The sequence below is a fragment of the Salvelinus namaycush genome, chromosome 22, assembly GCF_016432855.1.
Source record: "Salvelinus namaycush isolate Seneca chromosome 22, SaNama_1.0, whole genome shotgun sequence".
Classification (NCBI taxonomy): domain Eukaryota; kingdom Metazoa; phylum Chordata; class Actinopteri; order Salmoniformes; family Salmonidae; genus Salvelinus; species Salvelinus namaycush.
The window spans coordinates 9,828,473-9,845,883 of NC_052328.1; the positions used below are offsets into that span (position 1 = coordinate 9,828,473).

At 44.9% G+C, this 17,411-nt stretch overlaps 1 protein-coding gene across 1 annotated transcript; it reads left to right on the forward strand.

Moving 5' to 3' along the window:
- The first annotated feature begins 187 nt into the window (after nt 1-187).
- On the forward strand, nt 188-15,900 carry LOC120017901 (cdc42 effector protein 3-like). The gene is made up of 2 exons (XM_038960858.1): nt 188-696; nt 14,124-15,900. The coding sequence occupies exon 2, from the start codon at nt 14,396-14,398 to the stop codon at nt 15,386-15,388; it is 993 nt and encodes a 330-aa protein (XP_038816786.1). The 5' UTR covers nt 188-696; nt 14,124-14,395; the 3' UTR covers nt 15,389-15,900.
- The last annotated feature ends 1,511 nt before the right edge of the window (nt 15,901-17,411 follow it).

Here is a 17,411-nt window from a genome sequence, read left to right on the forward strand (position 1 = left end):
GTGTCTGCTGTATGCCCACTAGATTTACAGAGCAGATTGGATCAGATCAAGGCAGAAAGAGGAGAGAGAGAGGATAGAGCGGGGGAACTGAGTGAGAGAGCAAAAGAGAGAGAGAGAGAGAGGCAGAGAACAGACAGTTTAAACAGCACTGTTTCGGGAAAGGAGGGACTTCCAGCGCGGCAGCAGAGGCAGCATACTGATCCAACTAGCTACTGAGCAGAACTCCAGAGCACCAACCTCACCCTCAGTCTGACCTCTCTCCACCCCAGCAGATAGCTGCCCACTGACGGAAGAGAGAGCAAGAGACACACCAGGGAAAAGGAGAGGATCCCACTCCACCCATAAAAAAACACCTGGAGCTGTGGCTAGGGGAGCAGACAGACAGACACAGGTGCTGCAGACGGCGGTGAGAGAGGGTTATAGGAGGAGGAGACTACAGCTCCAGAGCGGAATAGCTAGATCGAACCTGAGAGGAATTCCAAAAACAGCTGTCCGGCAGACATCCCTCCCGAGAGCAAGTGGCGAGAGCAGGGCGGCCCCAGGGCAGAGACAGTAGTCAGTCAGCCCCAGTGAGTTTGGGAACCACACGCCACACACACACCTCTTTCGCAGTCAGCACTAGGACTGCAGACCTTCAGGAGGACAGTGGACACCCTTTTGACAGGAACCAGGAGCTTATCCCAGGAATTACACAAGGTGAGGGAAAGGGTGAGCAAGGTTTAAGACTTGTTAGTGTGTAATGTGTGTAGAATATCTCTGGCATCGTATCATGTACAGTGATTTGGTACGTTATGGTAAAACCTTCAATGAGACTAAGTATTCAAAGGGACAATGTTGCTGTTAGCGTGTGTCTACATGGTTCAACACTGTCGAATGTGATAATTAGTGTTCAGTTATGGATATAAAGAGTGCAGGGGTATTTTACGCCAGCGCTCAGTGCGTTTGTCCAGCAAATGTTCTTGCACTACATGACAAGGGGTGAGCAGTTCGGGGCAACCTGACACCACTTATTTCTTTCCTAGAGGGGACATTTTAAGCCCGGCAACACACTTCTGACATGTTGAGCTTTGCGTTAATCTCCCGAGTGAACAGATTTTATTTTTAGGTTTTCGCAAGGTTTTTTGAGAGGCTCATCAGACTGCACTCATCACATTGCCAGTGAGTGGTTGTGTTGTCATTCCCTTCATGTCTTTTCTGCTTTGATATGGTTTCCTGCCCGGCCCTGCCAAGGACAACTGGGCAGAACCCACGCTAGCGGGTGGCACGGGGTAAACGCTGACAGCTGGGGTGGGGAGGTACAGAGGAGGGGAGAATCAGACAGAACAAATACACCACCCTGCCATTCTATTACACTCCCACCACAGCCACACCAGGCCCCAAGAGGAACAACTGCCTATAATTGAGGTTTCTTTATGTAACAAAACAGCTCGGACCAAGTCTTCTTAGGGCTACCATTACCCTCTGCTGTGGTATGCCCTAGTTCTTTTTTCAATTGCGGACGAAAAGAAAAGGGGACGATCTATTCATGGTCATGTCAGAATTTAAGGGGTTAAAGGTTAGAGTTTAAAATATAAACACGGGCTATAACCTCCTAGCCCAACATGCATACAGTACATCAAAATATATAACTATGTTTTTACAAAACGACATGTTCAGCGACCATGAAATCCCTAAAAACCTTAATATCCCACTAATGCTAGTATGAGACAAACATTTGCTTGACGGAAGGATTGTGGTGGTTCCTTTTTTTTGAAGAACGGTAATGGCTAAAATAGGTCAAAATGTGAGCCGAAAGTGTTCAATGCTTCAATGCTTAACGTAGGCCTTTCTAGGTTCGTCACCCCTATGATGCATTTCTGTGTACAGTGAGACCAAACTGTAAAGTCTCATCATGGGCACTTGTTTAGAATACAGCACACTTACACAAGCTTTAATAATAAGCTGACGCAGATAGTCCAAACAGCCGGTTGTGAGGAGACCCTCACCCAAAATCATCTGTCCATTACCCAAAACCCTCAGCGCTTCCCTAGTCTACTACAACCCTCTCTGCTTACAATAGCTAATTCCCTTAACAGGATCTTGCTTTGTACTACATGGAATTCCCCATGTCTGTAATGAACCCAATGCTGTCCTTAGAGGCTGGAACTGCTCCAGCTCCCCCATCATGCCTGCATAGATACAGTACATACAGCTGACCCAGTGACACAGAAGGTTTATTCGCCACTCTCGATGATTGGACCGGTGCTCAGCAACCACTTGGGAGGAAGGCGCCAGCAGACCCCCCCCCCCCCTCCTTCCCCAGAGGTGTAAATAAAAACCCTCGACCGCATTCTGCAGTGGCGTCGCGGCGGGCCCAGGGCTGGCAACGAACATTTGCTGCTCTCGCTGCTCCTTTTGGGCTCTGTTCCAAAAGTACAGTGTGAATCTGGCCTTGAGTAGGAGTTAGACCGGTACGCACCTTCTCAACAATTTCACAACCAGTGAAAGTTCCAGTTTAAATATTTATATCAGATATTTTTGCTTTTTATACAGCTTGCGTCCTCTATTAGTTATCCTGCCAGAATAACGTTTTTAATAAAAAATATATAAATATTAGACCCTCTTTTTTTTTTTTGATACATACACACATTTACAAAAATTGTACTTTTTTTTGCACAGTTACAGTACATAACAAATACATAGTTTTTTATATATACACATATTTTGTATGTGTATATTTTAGTTAGTACTTAGACATCTATGTAGTGTTTTCAGTAATAACTATTACCGATCATGAGCTTTTTAAACCCAGCCCTCTGATACTCTTAGCAACATCTGCAGAGCTATAATTGTTCTATGATTCATATACTGTATATAACATTCCGTCGGTGGCAAGAATTTTGCATAATAATAATACATTGAAAAACTCTGTGTTGAATCAAGCATTGTTTTGTATATCAGTTTATACCCCATGTGTCATATATATATATATCAGACATTTTACTTTTATACCGCTGGCGTCCGCTATTAGTTATCCGCTCAGAAAAACAGAGTGGGCTGACTGAGCTGAATACGACTTCCTTTTTAATTAACTAGTGGCCTCTGACATTCCAATCATGCCTGCCAAATGCAGCCAAACTCCACTCCACCACCAGAATGATCAGTTTGAAGGTCATCCGCTTTCCGTACACGGCTGTTGACCTTGATTTAGATGCATAACGGATGTCTCTCTATCTATACTATCAATAGTATAACTCTGTAGAAATCTTCCACCCAGCCAAATTTCCCATTGTTGGACTAGAGGGAACTTGGCTAGGATGAGGAATTCTATATAGGGACTATACAGCTGATTACAACAAAATAACACGCTCATCCATCATAATACTATGGATTTCCCATGACACTTGAGAATAGCAGATCTGTATTCCATCCGCACAGACCCAGCAGGTGGTCTGGCTTTGATGCAAGGGCAGTCCAATAATCAATAAGTATGTCAGACTGTAGCTGCCTAAGCCAGTGACCTTCTGCAGTATGGGAATGTAATATATGGCAGGTAACATGGCTGCAGTTGCAATCACAGCACAGAGTACATACATTGGAATGAACCCACGAGAGGAAGGGTTTAGGATTTGGAGGTTTGCTTTTCTCTGACCTCCTATCGGAACCCAGCCGCAGTGGGCCTTAGCTGTCAAGGTCAACTAGGAAAGAGTAGTATGGAGAGAGGCGGAGAGAGAGAAAAGGAGAAGGGAAAAGAAGTCAGATGCTATGCGAGGCAGGGGATCTTTGTTTTCTTTTCTGTCCCTTTAAAAAAACACCGCAGGACTCTTTTGACGGTCTGGTATTTCTCTCTCTCTCTTTCTCAATCTCTCCCTGTCAGACGCACAGCAAACAAACACATGGCGCGTGTTCAAACCTTCTCGCTATCTCTCCTGAGCCTAGTCAAGCACCTCATACAAACACTCACTCCAACACTAACATGCACACAACCCTTAAGAGAGCAGTGTTGCCATTCAGACCCACTCACACATATTCTGCATCCTTCCACCCTGCTTGTCATGCATATATATATATATATATATATATATATATATATATATATATATATATAGAGAGAGAGAGAGAGAGAGAGAGAGAGAGAGAGAGAGAGAGAGAGAGAGAGAGAGAGAGAGAGAGAGAGAGAGAGAGAGAGAGAGAGAGAGAGAGAGAGAGAGAGAGAGAGAGAGAGAGAGAGAGAGAGAGAGAGAGAGAGAGAGAGAGAGAGAGAGAGAGAGAGAGAGAGAGAGAGAGAGAGAGAGAGAGAGAGAGAGAGAGAGAGAGAGAGAGAGAGAGAGAGAGAGAGAGGTGTTGTAATGCCCACCACCCCCTCCAAGCGAGGACATTCTCTGAATCACTTCATATAGCCTACCATATGTTCAGTTTTTGGCACTTTGGTTTTGTATTGTTTGAGTAAGTAAGTCTTCCAATAATCTATGTATGACCATTGCTGTATTATACTTAAAAATGTAGATGTGTGATGGGAAATGCAGATGCCAATATTGCTCCACTCAATGGGAAGTCAAATTATTTTTAGTACAGGAAACACTGATGTTATCATTTAGATGGGCAATGGTGATATTATCATTCATTTAGTCTAGGCACCAAATGCCTCTGGTTGAAAGAGACTACTGTGTCTGTCGTCTTCAAAGTTATACAGGTATCCGGTCTGCAGTCCAGATAAACACCATGCCAAGTGTCCATGGCTGTCTCCACTAAACATGTACCATGGATAAATGTGAATTTGTGAATTTTTAATAGGCTCCCCATTAGCTAACGCCGTAACGTTAGCTAATCTTCCTGGGGTCCAACACCAATTAATAAGATATTACAAACAATTACAAATGAATACTTTACAAACATTTAACAAGTAGACAACACAGACAAATAAAATACCTGACAGTAAACACATTTAACATTCAGTCGATGCTTTCTATTTCCTGCCCAGTCATATGGTTTATCGCATTAGATGTTCTTTAAAAAAATTCTCGAAGGTGGATTTACTTTTTGCCTGAGGAATATGGATTGGTAAAGGGTTCTATTCAGCTGTGGCTCTATATAAAACTATAGATTTAAGGTGATTTGTCCTTGGCTTGGGTTGTCTTAGATGCCCTGAATTTACCTGTCTAGTTTGGTGGTTATGTGTGTTGCTAGTATGTACTAACTGGCATGAAAAATACTGTCGTTTTTGAAAAATATAACATTCCTAAAGAAAATCAGAATACTGGATATTCATTTGTTTTCAACGTGAAGCCATGAGAGATTCTGATGCATTTGGATGGTATTCATACAGATAGAGCAATGAAGAGCTAATCTGCCAGCCCTGTTTTGAGCCATTTTGAGCTTTTTATATCTTTCTTTGCTTCAAATGACCATATAACTGGACAGTACTCTAAGTGTGATAGGACCAGGGATTGAATCACCTGATTCAGAGTGCTAGATGTTACATAATCTGAACATTTTCTTGAAACAGAAATTCCCGTACCCATCTTAATAACAATGTTATTTATGTGTTCTGCCCATGATAAAGCTGCGTCCAACATGACAACTAGTAGTTTCATTTTTTTCACTTGCTCTACATTGTCACGATCGTCTTCTGGTGAAAGAGTGGACCAAGTCGCAGCGTGATATGAATACATCTTCCCTTTTATTTATAACGAAGATGAACACGAAACGAAACACTTTTACAAACTATACAAAACAACAAACGTGAAGCTACAAAACGAAAGTGCACACACAAGCTACTAACGTTTAGACATAGACAATTACCCACAATCACCTAAAGCCTATGGCTGCCTTAAATATGGCTCCCAATCAGAGACAACAATAAACAGCTGTCTCTGATTGAGAACCAAACCAGGCAACCATAGACTTTCCTAAACCTCTATACTGAACACAACCCCATACACTATACACAACCCCCTAAACAATACACACACCCTAAACTAGACAAAACACACAAACATCCCCCATGTCACACCCTGACCTAACTAAACTAATAAAGAAAATCAATATAACAGAGGCCAGGGTGTGACATACATGCGTTCTGTTCACAGACAAATTAATTTGGGGATCCTCAGCAAGCATATATTTTGAACCCAATACATCTAGTTTTATAAACACCAATTTGTTCATATCAACCCACTCTGACACCATTCTTAGTTCACTACTCAGTACATCTGTTAGCTCATTGTATTCTGATGCTGCACTATACACTGTAGAGTCATCAGCATACATGACCACTCTTGCTTTGTTCAATACTGAAGGAAAATCATTAGTAAGGCTAGAGTAGAGAAGTGGGCCTAGGCAGCTTCCTTGAGGATCACGTTTGAAAACCTCTTTACTGTTTGAAAAACTACCATTAAAGAACACTTTTTGCCTTCTCCTGGATAGATAGCTTTCCATCCAGGATAGAGCTGCAGACTTAAAACCATAATATTTGAGTTGACCTAGTAATAGTTCATGATCAATTACATCAAAAGCAGCACTGAAATCCAGCAACACTGCACCAACTAACTTCCTGTCAACCATACACTTTAAACAATCATCTGTCATTTGTGCTAAGGAAGTACTCGTAGAATGCCCTTTTTTGTATGCATGCTGAAAACAAGTTATATGAGAAATAATCCTTGATTTGTACAGATACAATGTTTTCCAATAATTTACTTAACACAGGCAGCAAGTTTATAGGATGACTATTAGGACCAGTGAATGCAGATTTTTTATCCCTAGGTAGTGGAATAGCCTTTGACTCTTTCCAGACTTCTGGGCACACCCCATACATTAAGCACTTGTAAAAAATATGAGAGATTGGGGTAGATATTTGGTTAGCTGTAACTCTAAGCAATATGGCATCAAGATTACCTGTACCAGGTGACATGTCATCAGAAAGAGACAACAGCATCCTTTCTACTTGGTGAAATTCGAACATGCATTGCCTCTCCTTCATGATCCAATCTTTTTTAAGGGTATATGACATGGAGCCATCAGTTGGAATCATAGAATTCCTCAACTTGTCCACTTTGCCTGTAAAATATTCATTAAAGTAGTTTGCGATGTTGTGTGGTTTTGTATTAATATACCCTCTGATTCAACAAAAGAGGCGGACATGTTTGAATTCCTACCCATAATAGCATTCAACGTTCTCCACAGTTTTTCCCATCACACTTTACTATAGTATATCAATTTTGTGCCGATACAAGATTTCTTAATTTACAATAATTTGCTTATCAAACAGAGTGCCAGATTTATCTGCTGCTTTTTTGGCATCATAACGTTGAATCATTACATTTCTCAGCTCATCATCAATCCATGGGGCACCGCTTGACTTCAAAGTGCATTTTCTTAAAAGGGCATGCTTACCAGCTATACCCATGAATACAGTTGAAGTCGGAAGTTTACATACACCTAGCCAAATACATTTAAACTCAGTTTTTCACAATTCCTGACATTTAATCCGAGGAAAAATTCCCTGTCTTAGGTGAGTTAGGATCACCACTTAATTTTAAGAATGTGAAATGTCAGAATAATAGTAGAGAGAATGATTTATTTCAGCTTTTATTTCTTTCATCACATTCCCAGTGGGTCAGAAGTTTACATACACTCAATTCGTATTTGGTAGCATTGCCTTTGGTAGCATTGTTTAACTTGGTTCAAACGTTTTGGGCAGCCTTCTACAAGCTTCCAACAATAAGTTGGGTGAATTCTGGCCCATTCCTCTTGACAGAGCTGGTGTAACGGAGTCAGGTTTGTAAGCCTCCTTGCTCACACACGCTTTTTCAGTTCTGCCCACAAATTTTCATGGGATTGAGGTCAGGGCTTTGTGATGGCCACTCCAATACCTTGACTTTGTTGTCCTTAAGCCATTTTGCCCCAACTTTGGAAGTGTGCTTGGGGTCAATGTCCATTTGGAAGACCCATTTGCGACCAAGCTTTAACTTCCTAACTGATGTCTTGAGATGTTGCTTCAATATATCCACATCATTTTCGTTCTTCATGATGCCATCTATTTTGTGAAGTGCACCAGTCCGTCCTGCAGCAACGCACCCCCACAACATGATGCTGCCACCCCTGTGCTTCACGGTTGGGATGGTGTTCTTCGGCTTGCAAGCCTCTCCCTTTCTCCTCCAAACATTTCGATGGTCATTATGGCCAAACAGTTCTATTTCTGTTTCATCAGACCAGAGGACATTTCTCCAAAAAGTACAAGCTTTGTCCCCATGTGCAGTTGCAAACCGTAGTCTGGATTTTTTTTATGGCGGTTTTGGAGCAGTGGCTTCTTCCTTGCTGAGCGGCCTTTCAGGTTATGTCGATATATATATTGATACTTTGTACCTGTTTCCTCCAGCATCTTCACACGGTCCTTTGCTGTTGTTCTGGGATTGATTTGCACTTTTCGCACCAAAGTACGTTCATCTCTAGGAGACAGAACACGTCTCCTTCCTGAGCGGTATGACGGCTGCATGGACCCATGGTGTTTATACTTACATACTATTGTTTGTACAGATGAACGTGGTACCTTCAGGCATTTGGAAATTGCCCCCAAGGATGAACCAGACTAGTGGAGGTCCACAATTTTTTTCTGAGGTCTTGGCTGATTTCTTCAGATTTTCTCATGATGTCAAGCAAAGAAGCACTGCGTTTGAAGGTAGGCCTTGAAATACAACCACAGGTACACCTCCAATTGACTCAAATTATGTCAATTAGCCTATCAGAAGCTTCTAAAGCCATGACATAATTTTCTGGAATTTTCCAAGCTGTTTAAAGGCACAGTCAACTTAGTGTATGTAAACTTCTGACCCACTGGAATTGTGATACAGTGAATTATAAGAAATAATCTGTCTGTAAACAATTGTTGGAAAAATTACTTGTTTCATGCATAAAGTAGATGTCCTAACCGACTTGACAAAACTATAGTTTGTTAACAAGACATTTGTGGAGAGGTTGAAAAACAAGTTTTAATGACTCCAACCTAAGGGTATGTAAACTTCCAACTTCAACTGTAATTTCATAAACAAACTTAGTGACATTTCAGGATCATCCTTACTACACACTTCTACCCATTGCACATTCTTAATCTCATCCACAAATGAGTCCTGATTGAACCCTCTGTAGGACCTTCGGTAGATTACCTTAGGGCCAGCCTTTGGTATTTTAGTTTTCCTTGTGAGTGCAACCAAGTTATGATCAAAATCAAATCTAATTTTATTGGTCACATACACATGGTTAGCAGATGCTTGTGAGAAATGTTAGAAATGCTTGTGCTTCTAGTTCCGACCATGCAGTAATATCTAACAAGTAATGTAACGAATCTCTAGCTCTTCCTCCTCCTCGGACGAGGAGAGGAGAGAGGGATCGGAAGACCAATGTGCAGCGAGGTATGATGACATAATGATTTATTAACAGAAGTCAAAGACGAACACGAAAAACACTTGGAAAATTACAAAACAACAAACGAACGTAGACTGACCTAAAACATGTGAACTTACATATAACGAAGAACGCACGAACAGGTACACGACTACAAACAAACGATACAGTCCCGTGTGGTAACATATACGGACACAGGAGACAACCACCCACAACAAACAATGTGAAACAACCTACCTTAATATGGCTCTCAATCAGAGGAAACGTAAACCACCTGCCTCTAATTGAGAACCATATCAGGTAACCCATTAACCAACATAGATACACATAACATAGAATGCCCACCCCAACTCACGCCCTGACCGACTAAACACATACAAAACAACAGAAAACAGGTCAGGAACGTGACATAACCCCCCCCTCAAGGTGCGAACTCCGGACGCACCAGCATAAAGTCTAGGGGAGGGTCTGGGTGGGCATCTGACCATGGTGGTGGTTCAGGCTCTGGGCGTGGTCCCCACCCCACCATAGTCAATCCCAGCTTCCCTATCCCCCTCCCAATGACCACCCTACTATTAAACCCACCTAATTTAAGGGGCAGCACCGGGATAAGGGGCAGCACCGGAATAAGGGGCAGCACCGGAATAAGGGGCAGCACCAGGATAAGGGACAGCACCGGACTGAGGGACTGCAGCTCCGGACTGAGGGACTGCAGCTCCGGACTAAGGGGCAGCTCCGGACTGAATGGCGGATCCTGGCTGGCTGGCTCTGGCGGATCCTGGCTGGATGACGGCTCATGGCTGGCTGACGGATCTGGCTGCTCATGGCTGGCTGACGGATCTGGCTGCTCATGGCTGGCTGACGGATCTGGCTGCTCATGGCTGGCTGACGGATCTGGCTGCTCATGGCTGGCTGACGGATCTGGCTGCTCATGGCTGGCTGACGGATCTGGCTGCTCATGGCTGGCTGACGGATCTGGCTGCTCATGGCTGGATGACGGCTCTGGCTGATCCGGTCTGGCGGAAGGCTCTGGCTGATCCGGTCTGGCGGAAGGCTCTGGCTGATCCGGTCTGGCGGAAGGCTCTGGCTGATCCGGTCTGGCGGAAGGCTCTGGCTGATCCTGTCTGGCGGAAGGCTCTAGCGGCTCCTGTCTGGCGGAAGGCTCTAGCGGCTCCTGTCTGGCGGACGGCTCTGTAGGCTCATGGCAGACGGGCGGCTTTGCAGGCTCATGGCAGACGGGCGGCTTTGAAGGCTCAATACAGACGGGCAGTTCAGGCGCCGCTTGGCAGACGGGCAGTTCAGGCGCCGCTTGGCAGACGGGCAGTTCAGGCGCCGCTTGGCAGACGGGCAGTTCAGGCGCCGCTTGGCAGACGGGCAGTTCAGGCGCCGTTGGGCAGACGGCAGACTCTGACCGGCTGAGACGCACTGTAGGCCTGGTGCGTGGTACCGGAACTGGTGGTACCGGACTGGAGACACGCACCTCAAGGCTAGTGCGGGGAGCGGGAACAGGACACACTGAGTTCTCAAAGCGCACTATAGGACTGGTGCGTGGTACCGGGACTGGTGGTACCGGGCTGAGGGCACGCACCTCAGAACGAGTGCGGGGAGAAAGATCAGTGCGTACAGGGCTCTGGATACGCACATGAGGCTTGGTGCGTGGTGCCGGAACTGGAGGCACTGGGCTGGATACACACACCACAGGGAGAGTGCGTGGAGGAGGAACAGGGCTCTGGAGACGCACTGGAAACCTGGTGCGTGGTGTAGGCACTGGTGGTACTGGCCTGGAGCGGGGAGGTGGCGCCGGAAATACCGGACCGTGCAGGCGTACTGGCTCCCTTGAGCACTGAGCCTGCCCAACCTTACCTGGTTGTATGCTCCCCGTCGCCCGACCAGTGCGGGGAGGTGGAATAACCCGCACCGGGCTATGTAGGCGAACCGGGGACACCATGCGTAAGGCTGGTGCCATGTAAGCCGGCCCGAGGAGACTTACTGGTGGCCAGATATGTAGGGCCGGCTTCATGACATCCGGGTCAATACTCAATCTGGCCCGGCCGATACGAGGAGCTGGTATGTACCGCACCGGGCTGTGCACACGTACAGGAGACACCATGCGCTCTACTGCGTAACATGGTGTCTGCCCGTACTCTCGCTCTCCACGGTAAGTACAGGGAGTGGGCGCAGGTCTCCTACCTGACTTCGCCACTCTCCCTTCTAGCCCCCCCCCCCAAGAAATTTTTGGGGTTTACTCACAGGCTTCCAGCCACGTCTCCTTGCTGCCTCCCCAAACCACCGCTCCTGGGCTTTAGCTGCCTCCCTCTCTTCCCGAGAGCGGCGATTCTCTCCTGCCTTAGCCCAGGGTCCTTCTCCATTCAATATCTCCTCCCATGTCCACGAATCCTGGTTTCGCTGTAGCGCTCTCCCACGCCGCTTGGTCTTTGGTTGGTGGGTGGTTCTGTAACGAATCTCTAGCTCTTCCTCCTCCTCGGACGAGGAGAGGAGAGAGGGATCGGAAGACCAATGTGCAGCGAGGTATGATGACATAATGATTTATTAACAGAAGTCAAAGACGAACACGAAAAACACTTGGAAAATTACAAAACAACAAACGAACGTAGACTGACCTAAAACATGTGAACTTACATATAACGAAGAACGCACGAACAGGTACACGACTACAAACAAACGATACAGTCCCGTGTGGTAACATATACGGACACAGGAGACAACCACCCACAACAAACAATGTGAAACAACCTACCTTAATATGGCTCTCAATCAGAGGAAACGTAAACCACCTGCCTCTAATTGAGAACCATATCAGGTAACCCATTAACCAACATAGATACACATAACATAGAATGCCCACCCCAACTCACGCCCTGACCGACTAAACACATACAAAACAACAGAAAACAGGTCAGGAACGTGACAAGTAACCTAAAAATTTCACAACAACTACCTTTTACACACAAGTGTAAAGGAATGAATAAGAATATGTACATATAAATATATGGATCACTACAACCTAGTGCCACTGATACAGCTTTAGAACAATGTTCAGCCATGTTAGTAAAAATGTGATCGATACAAGTTGATGATGTGATACCGGACCTATTAGTGAACGTTCTGGTTGGTAATGTCAAAACTTGGGTCAGGTGACATACATTGGCAACGTTAGGGAGCAGAGGGAGCAAGTAGCTAGCTTACTCGGAGAGCCTCTGATAAGGAGTGTGCCTGTTGGCTGCAGTATGTCCCGTTAGACTGTGGATATTCTCTCAGTCAAACTTCTTTGGGTGGATCAGGACGCCCAGGCACTTTTGTGCCATGTTGCACTCTGTCGGCGAGGGTCACTGCTGACAGACCTCTCACAAGTAAATATGTATATAACTGGGCAAGCACTCTCTCCCTCTTTCTACTCTCTCCTCTCCATTGCTCCCTCTACTCCCTGCCCCTTCATCTTCGCCTGTTCCACTCTTCCTCTTCAGTGTCTTTTTCTCTGTGGCTGCTAGATTCTGTCAGGCAACACTTCGTTTTCTCCTCTCTCAATTCATCCTCAGCAAGCATCGCTGCAAGTACAGCTAAATCATATGCGTACATTGCAACACAATGGCCTCGGAGAGATTAATTTATAAAACAGTCATAAGCAAATATTTGGAAAACAATCTACAGTAATACCTCTTGACAATTATGATTATCCTCCTGATGGATTGTAGACTCATCCCACTGGGCACAAACTGGCTGAATCAACTTTGTTTCCACATAATTTAAACATAAAAAATGCAATGCGATTACATTGAATCAATGTGGAAAACTGATTGGATCCGCAAAAAGTCATCAACGTAAAGGAATTTGAGGGATTTGTATTTTTTTCACCCAACTTTTAACCTAAATCCAATGACATGGTACATTTTTGGGGTTGATTTCATGTTGAATTCACGTTAGTTGACAATCAAATGTAAATCAAAACTAGAGGTTGAACTGATGACTGCCCAGTGGGATGACTGGTATTTCAGTCAAAATGACGATTGAAACAGAACGTCCAGCTATCAAAGTAAAAACAAATAAGCATCTGCATCCCCCTCTTTTAAAATCCTCCAATAATCCCTTGTAGCCCTCCTCCAACCGTTAGTTCTCCTAACTCCTCCCTTCCCTCTTTCTCTGCATCGCTTCAAACCCCCCTCTTTCCCTCTTGGTGCGTGTCTGGGCAGTAGCCCTCTCCTCCATCGTCTGCCTTGCCCTGATCCTACTAAAGCCCTCTCGCCTCTCTTCACCCAATCTGCTGTCCAGCTGTTCCATATTAGCACATGTAGGAGGAGGCAGCCTTGGGGGGCCTCGTAAGGGTCTGAGCAGATGGGCCTGAGCCTGGGCTTCAGTTCACCAGGCCTTGCCCTCAAATCTCATATGGCCTTTACGCTCTCCAAATGCATGGGGATGAGGGGAACTGGGGATGAAGACATTCTGTGTTTGTCCACGATTTATTTTGAGGTCTTGTGTAAGTAACTTTATATTGTTATTTGAATGGGGATTGACATGAAGTGTAGATCATCAGTGACAGACCAGTTGGGATTCTAGGGAAGAAGTTGGAGAAATGTCTATGTATCAACATTTTATTGGAATGTAAAATGTAACATTGGCTCAAGCATCTTGGCACAACATACCCCAGATTTGACTGATAAACTGTATGTTCAGGGGAAAAACTGGATCAAATATCTGATCTCCTTTTGTTCCCTTTCTTTCCTCAGAAAAGTGTCTGGTTGACCACTCTGCAACCTCATAGACAACACTGGTGAGAACTTGGACTCCTGATCAACTTGGATTTCCTGATTAATGACACAAATATCAAAGCTATCTCCGGAGCAGGCAAAGACAACACAGCCGTTTCATTGAGAATGTAATTTCCTCATCTCCCCAGGGAGACCTTGTGTTCAGTGTGAAGTTCTTCACCAATCCTAAAGTTCCAGGAGTGTCCTCCTCTTTGTCCTTTATCTCTGAGCTCTATTCGCCAGTGACCACCATGCCTGCCAAAGCACCCATCTACCTGAAGTCCACAAATAGCAAGAAAGGCAAGAAGTGTCGTCTGAGAGACATCCTGTCCCCAGACATGATCAGCCCACCGCTGGGGGACTTCCGCCACACCATCCACATCGGAAAGGGCGGCGAGAGGGACGCCTTCGGGGACATGTCCTTCCTCCAGGGAAAGTTTGAGCTCCTGCCTGGGAAAGGTGAGGTGTTCCGTCCGCAGTACAGCATCCACAACGAGTTCCTGCGGGCCAACAGCGCATCTGACGCCCAGTTTCCCGAGACACCCTCTCCAGTTCTAAAGAACGCCATCTCGCTCCCTTCAATTGGGGGGAGCCAGGCCCTCACCCTACCCCACCTCTCCACCGCCGTGTTCTCTATGCCTGCTACAGACCCCCTGGGTTGCATGGTAGGGCGGGTCCCTACCTCTCCCCTAGGGAGCCCAGACGGGGCTGGCATCCTGGAAATTCAAACCCTGTTGCGTTCCATCGAGGTCTTCAGCAGCGACCCGACCAGACATCCGACAGAAGTCACAACCAAACCAGACGTCCTGCTGGATCTGATAGAGAAAACAGAGAAGCCAAAGACGAAGAAAGTCTCCAAAAGTAATCATAAAAAGCACAATGGTGAAAACGGGTATGAAAAGCCTTCACCTACCTATTACATCAATGGCAACAGCAATGGTAATGGTGGCTTCAACGGAAATGACAACCGCAATGGCTTTAGAAGCTTTAACAATGACATTACCCTCCGCTTCGAGAAAAAGCTCTCTGATTGCAATGGAGACTGGGTGGACAGGGACAGCGGGGTGGACGAGGGGCGCCTTTGCGACTTTGACTTTGAGTTCTCCAAGGACAAGAGCATGTCACAGTATTCAATCTCCCACATCACTGGGTCACTTCTGTCACTTGAACTCGATTTGGGCCCCTCCATTCTTGATGATGTACTCAACATCATGGGTGACCCCAAGGCAAAGAGCAGACCTTGAGCAATGCCAAAGCTGAAGAGGTGAAAGGGAAATACAGAACGAGAGAAGTATGAGAAATGTCTCACAAACCTGTCAAGATACAGTCCATGGCATGTGGAGAGCTGATTATGTCCTTATTTTCAAAATAAGTTTCTAATTTAGCTTCTTTGAAGTCTCAATGCTTTTATTGTTTGTGCGTTGTGCTACCAGTATTGAGAGATGCATGTGCTATTGAATTACTACTAAACCAAATCCATTGTGCCTTTTATTTTGCAATTAAATTAAGATTAAAGGGTAGTTTAGTGTTCTTATCCCGGCTTTTGCTGTAGATAAAAAAGGTTGCTTTGACACACAATCTAAAGCCCTGTTTCTCTATAAATATAATGCATCTTGTTTGACTTTTAACATGTTTATCAAGGCACTGTTTTGTTTGTCACACGACCATTTTATTAACAAAACTACAAAGAATCCTATGCATAATATACAGTACTTGTGTTTTTATTCAATGGCATTAATAAATAAAATGTGTCCTATTTCCCTTTACTTTTTTCAAAAGAGTGAAATAATATGTGATTGTGCAAAGTTGTATCATTGATGGTATGATACAGTATATTTCAGAGAAAAAGACTGAGGTTTGAGAGTAAAAGATGGAGAAACTCTAAGTGAAGACGATAGGCCGACACAGTACAGTACACTTGGAAAGTGAGAAAGACGAGCAAAAAGGCGAGAAGGCGTGAGAAGAGATGCGAAATGGAAACAGAGGGGGAAAAAAAGGAAAAAAAAGAGAAGGACAAAATAGAGTTCTTTCTCATCTTCTGGCATTCTTTACTTTCTCCTTCACTGCCCTGCCGTGGGAGCACTGGTGGGAGAGCACTCAACCCGGCGCCTGCTCCGTTTGTCTGCGTGCGGACGGGACAAGCAGAGGAGGGGTCTTTAAAATTCCCTACATTCCAGTAACGGAGCGCAAGCATCCAGGAGCGGGCATAAATCAGCTGTTTAGAGTTGTTGTATAATGGCTTGTAAAAGTGTCTCACAAGACAGGCAAACTTTTTTTTGCTCCGTGCAAAGAGATGGATTGCAGCTCGCCTCTGTCTTTGATCAAGAAGGTGTAGACCGTATGATTTGGCAAGCCCCCCCCCCCCCTCTCTGCCACTCTTCCATACCCTCCTGTTTATCTCCATCCTCCATCTCCTCTTCTGGTCTCTTAGTGGTCACATGCAGGCTAAGTCTCCCTCCACAGTGCCTCATTCTATGTCTTTAGAACCACCTCCTGTGACTTGCTAACTCAAGTCCCCGTATCATGTTAAGCAGCAATGTAAACAAGTAGCTCCATGCTTTTCACATGCTACAGTACATCCCATTTGTTCAAAAGTGTTCGAAAGCTAATTTCACATGCAAGTCATGAGTTTGGTTTGGTAGGTTGCTTCCATTTTCGTAGAGGAATCAGTCGATGTGGTAAACTTCCCCAACATTTTCGTAGACCTCAATATGTCCGTAAGCAACCATGGAAAGCCCAGTTCAGGGCGTCTCACGCCAGATGTGAGGAGAAACATGCGCATTCACCGCCCGTCATGCAAAACTCATATGCTAGCTTGTAGATGCCTTAGCCAGCGGAGATTCCCTGGTTGAGTGGCATATTCAACTTTTGTAGAGTCGAGCACAACTCCTGAGCACTAGTTATGGAATCCTTGCTGCTGAGGATGAGGTAATGACTGTTTATACCTGCGATGGTACATCCATTGAGTTGATGACAGATTTCAGTGGACAGGTGTGTACCGATATACAGTTGAAGTCAGAAGTTTACATACACCTTAGCCAAATACATTCCTGACATTTAATCCTATAATAGCATTCAACATTCTCCACAGTTTGTCCCATCACCCTTTACTACAGTATATCAATTTTGTGCCGATACAAATTTTTTAATTTACAATCATTTGCTTATCAAACAGAGTGCCAGATTTATCTGCTGCTTTTTTGGCATCATAACGTTGAATCATTACATTTCTCAGCTCATCATCAATCCATGGGGCACCGCTTGACC

Excerpts from the sequence above, each read along its gene's own strand:
- LOC120017901 (XM_038960858.1), top strand. The coding sequence starts at position 14,396 with ATGCCTGCCAAAGCACCCATCTACCTGAAGTCCACAAATAGCAAGAAA.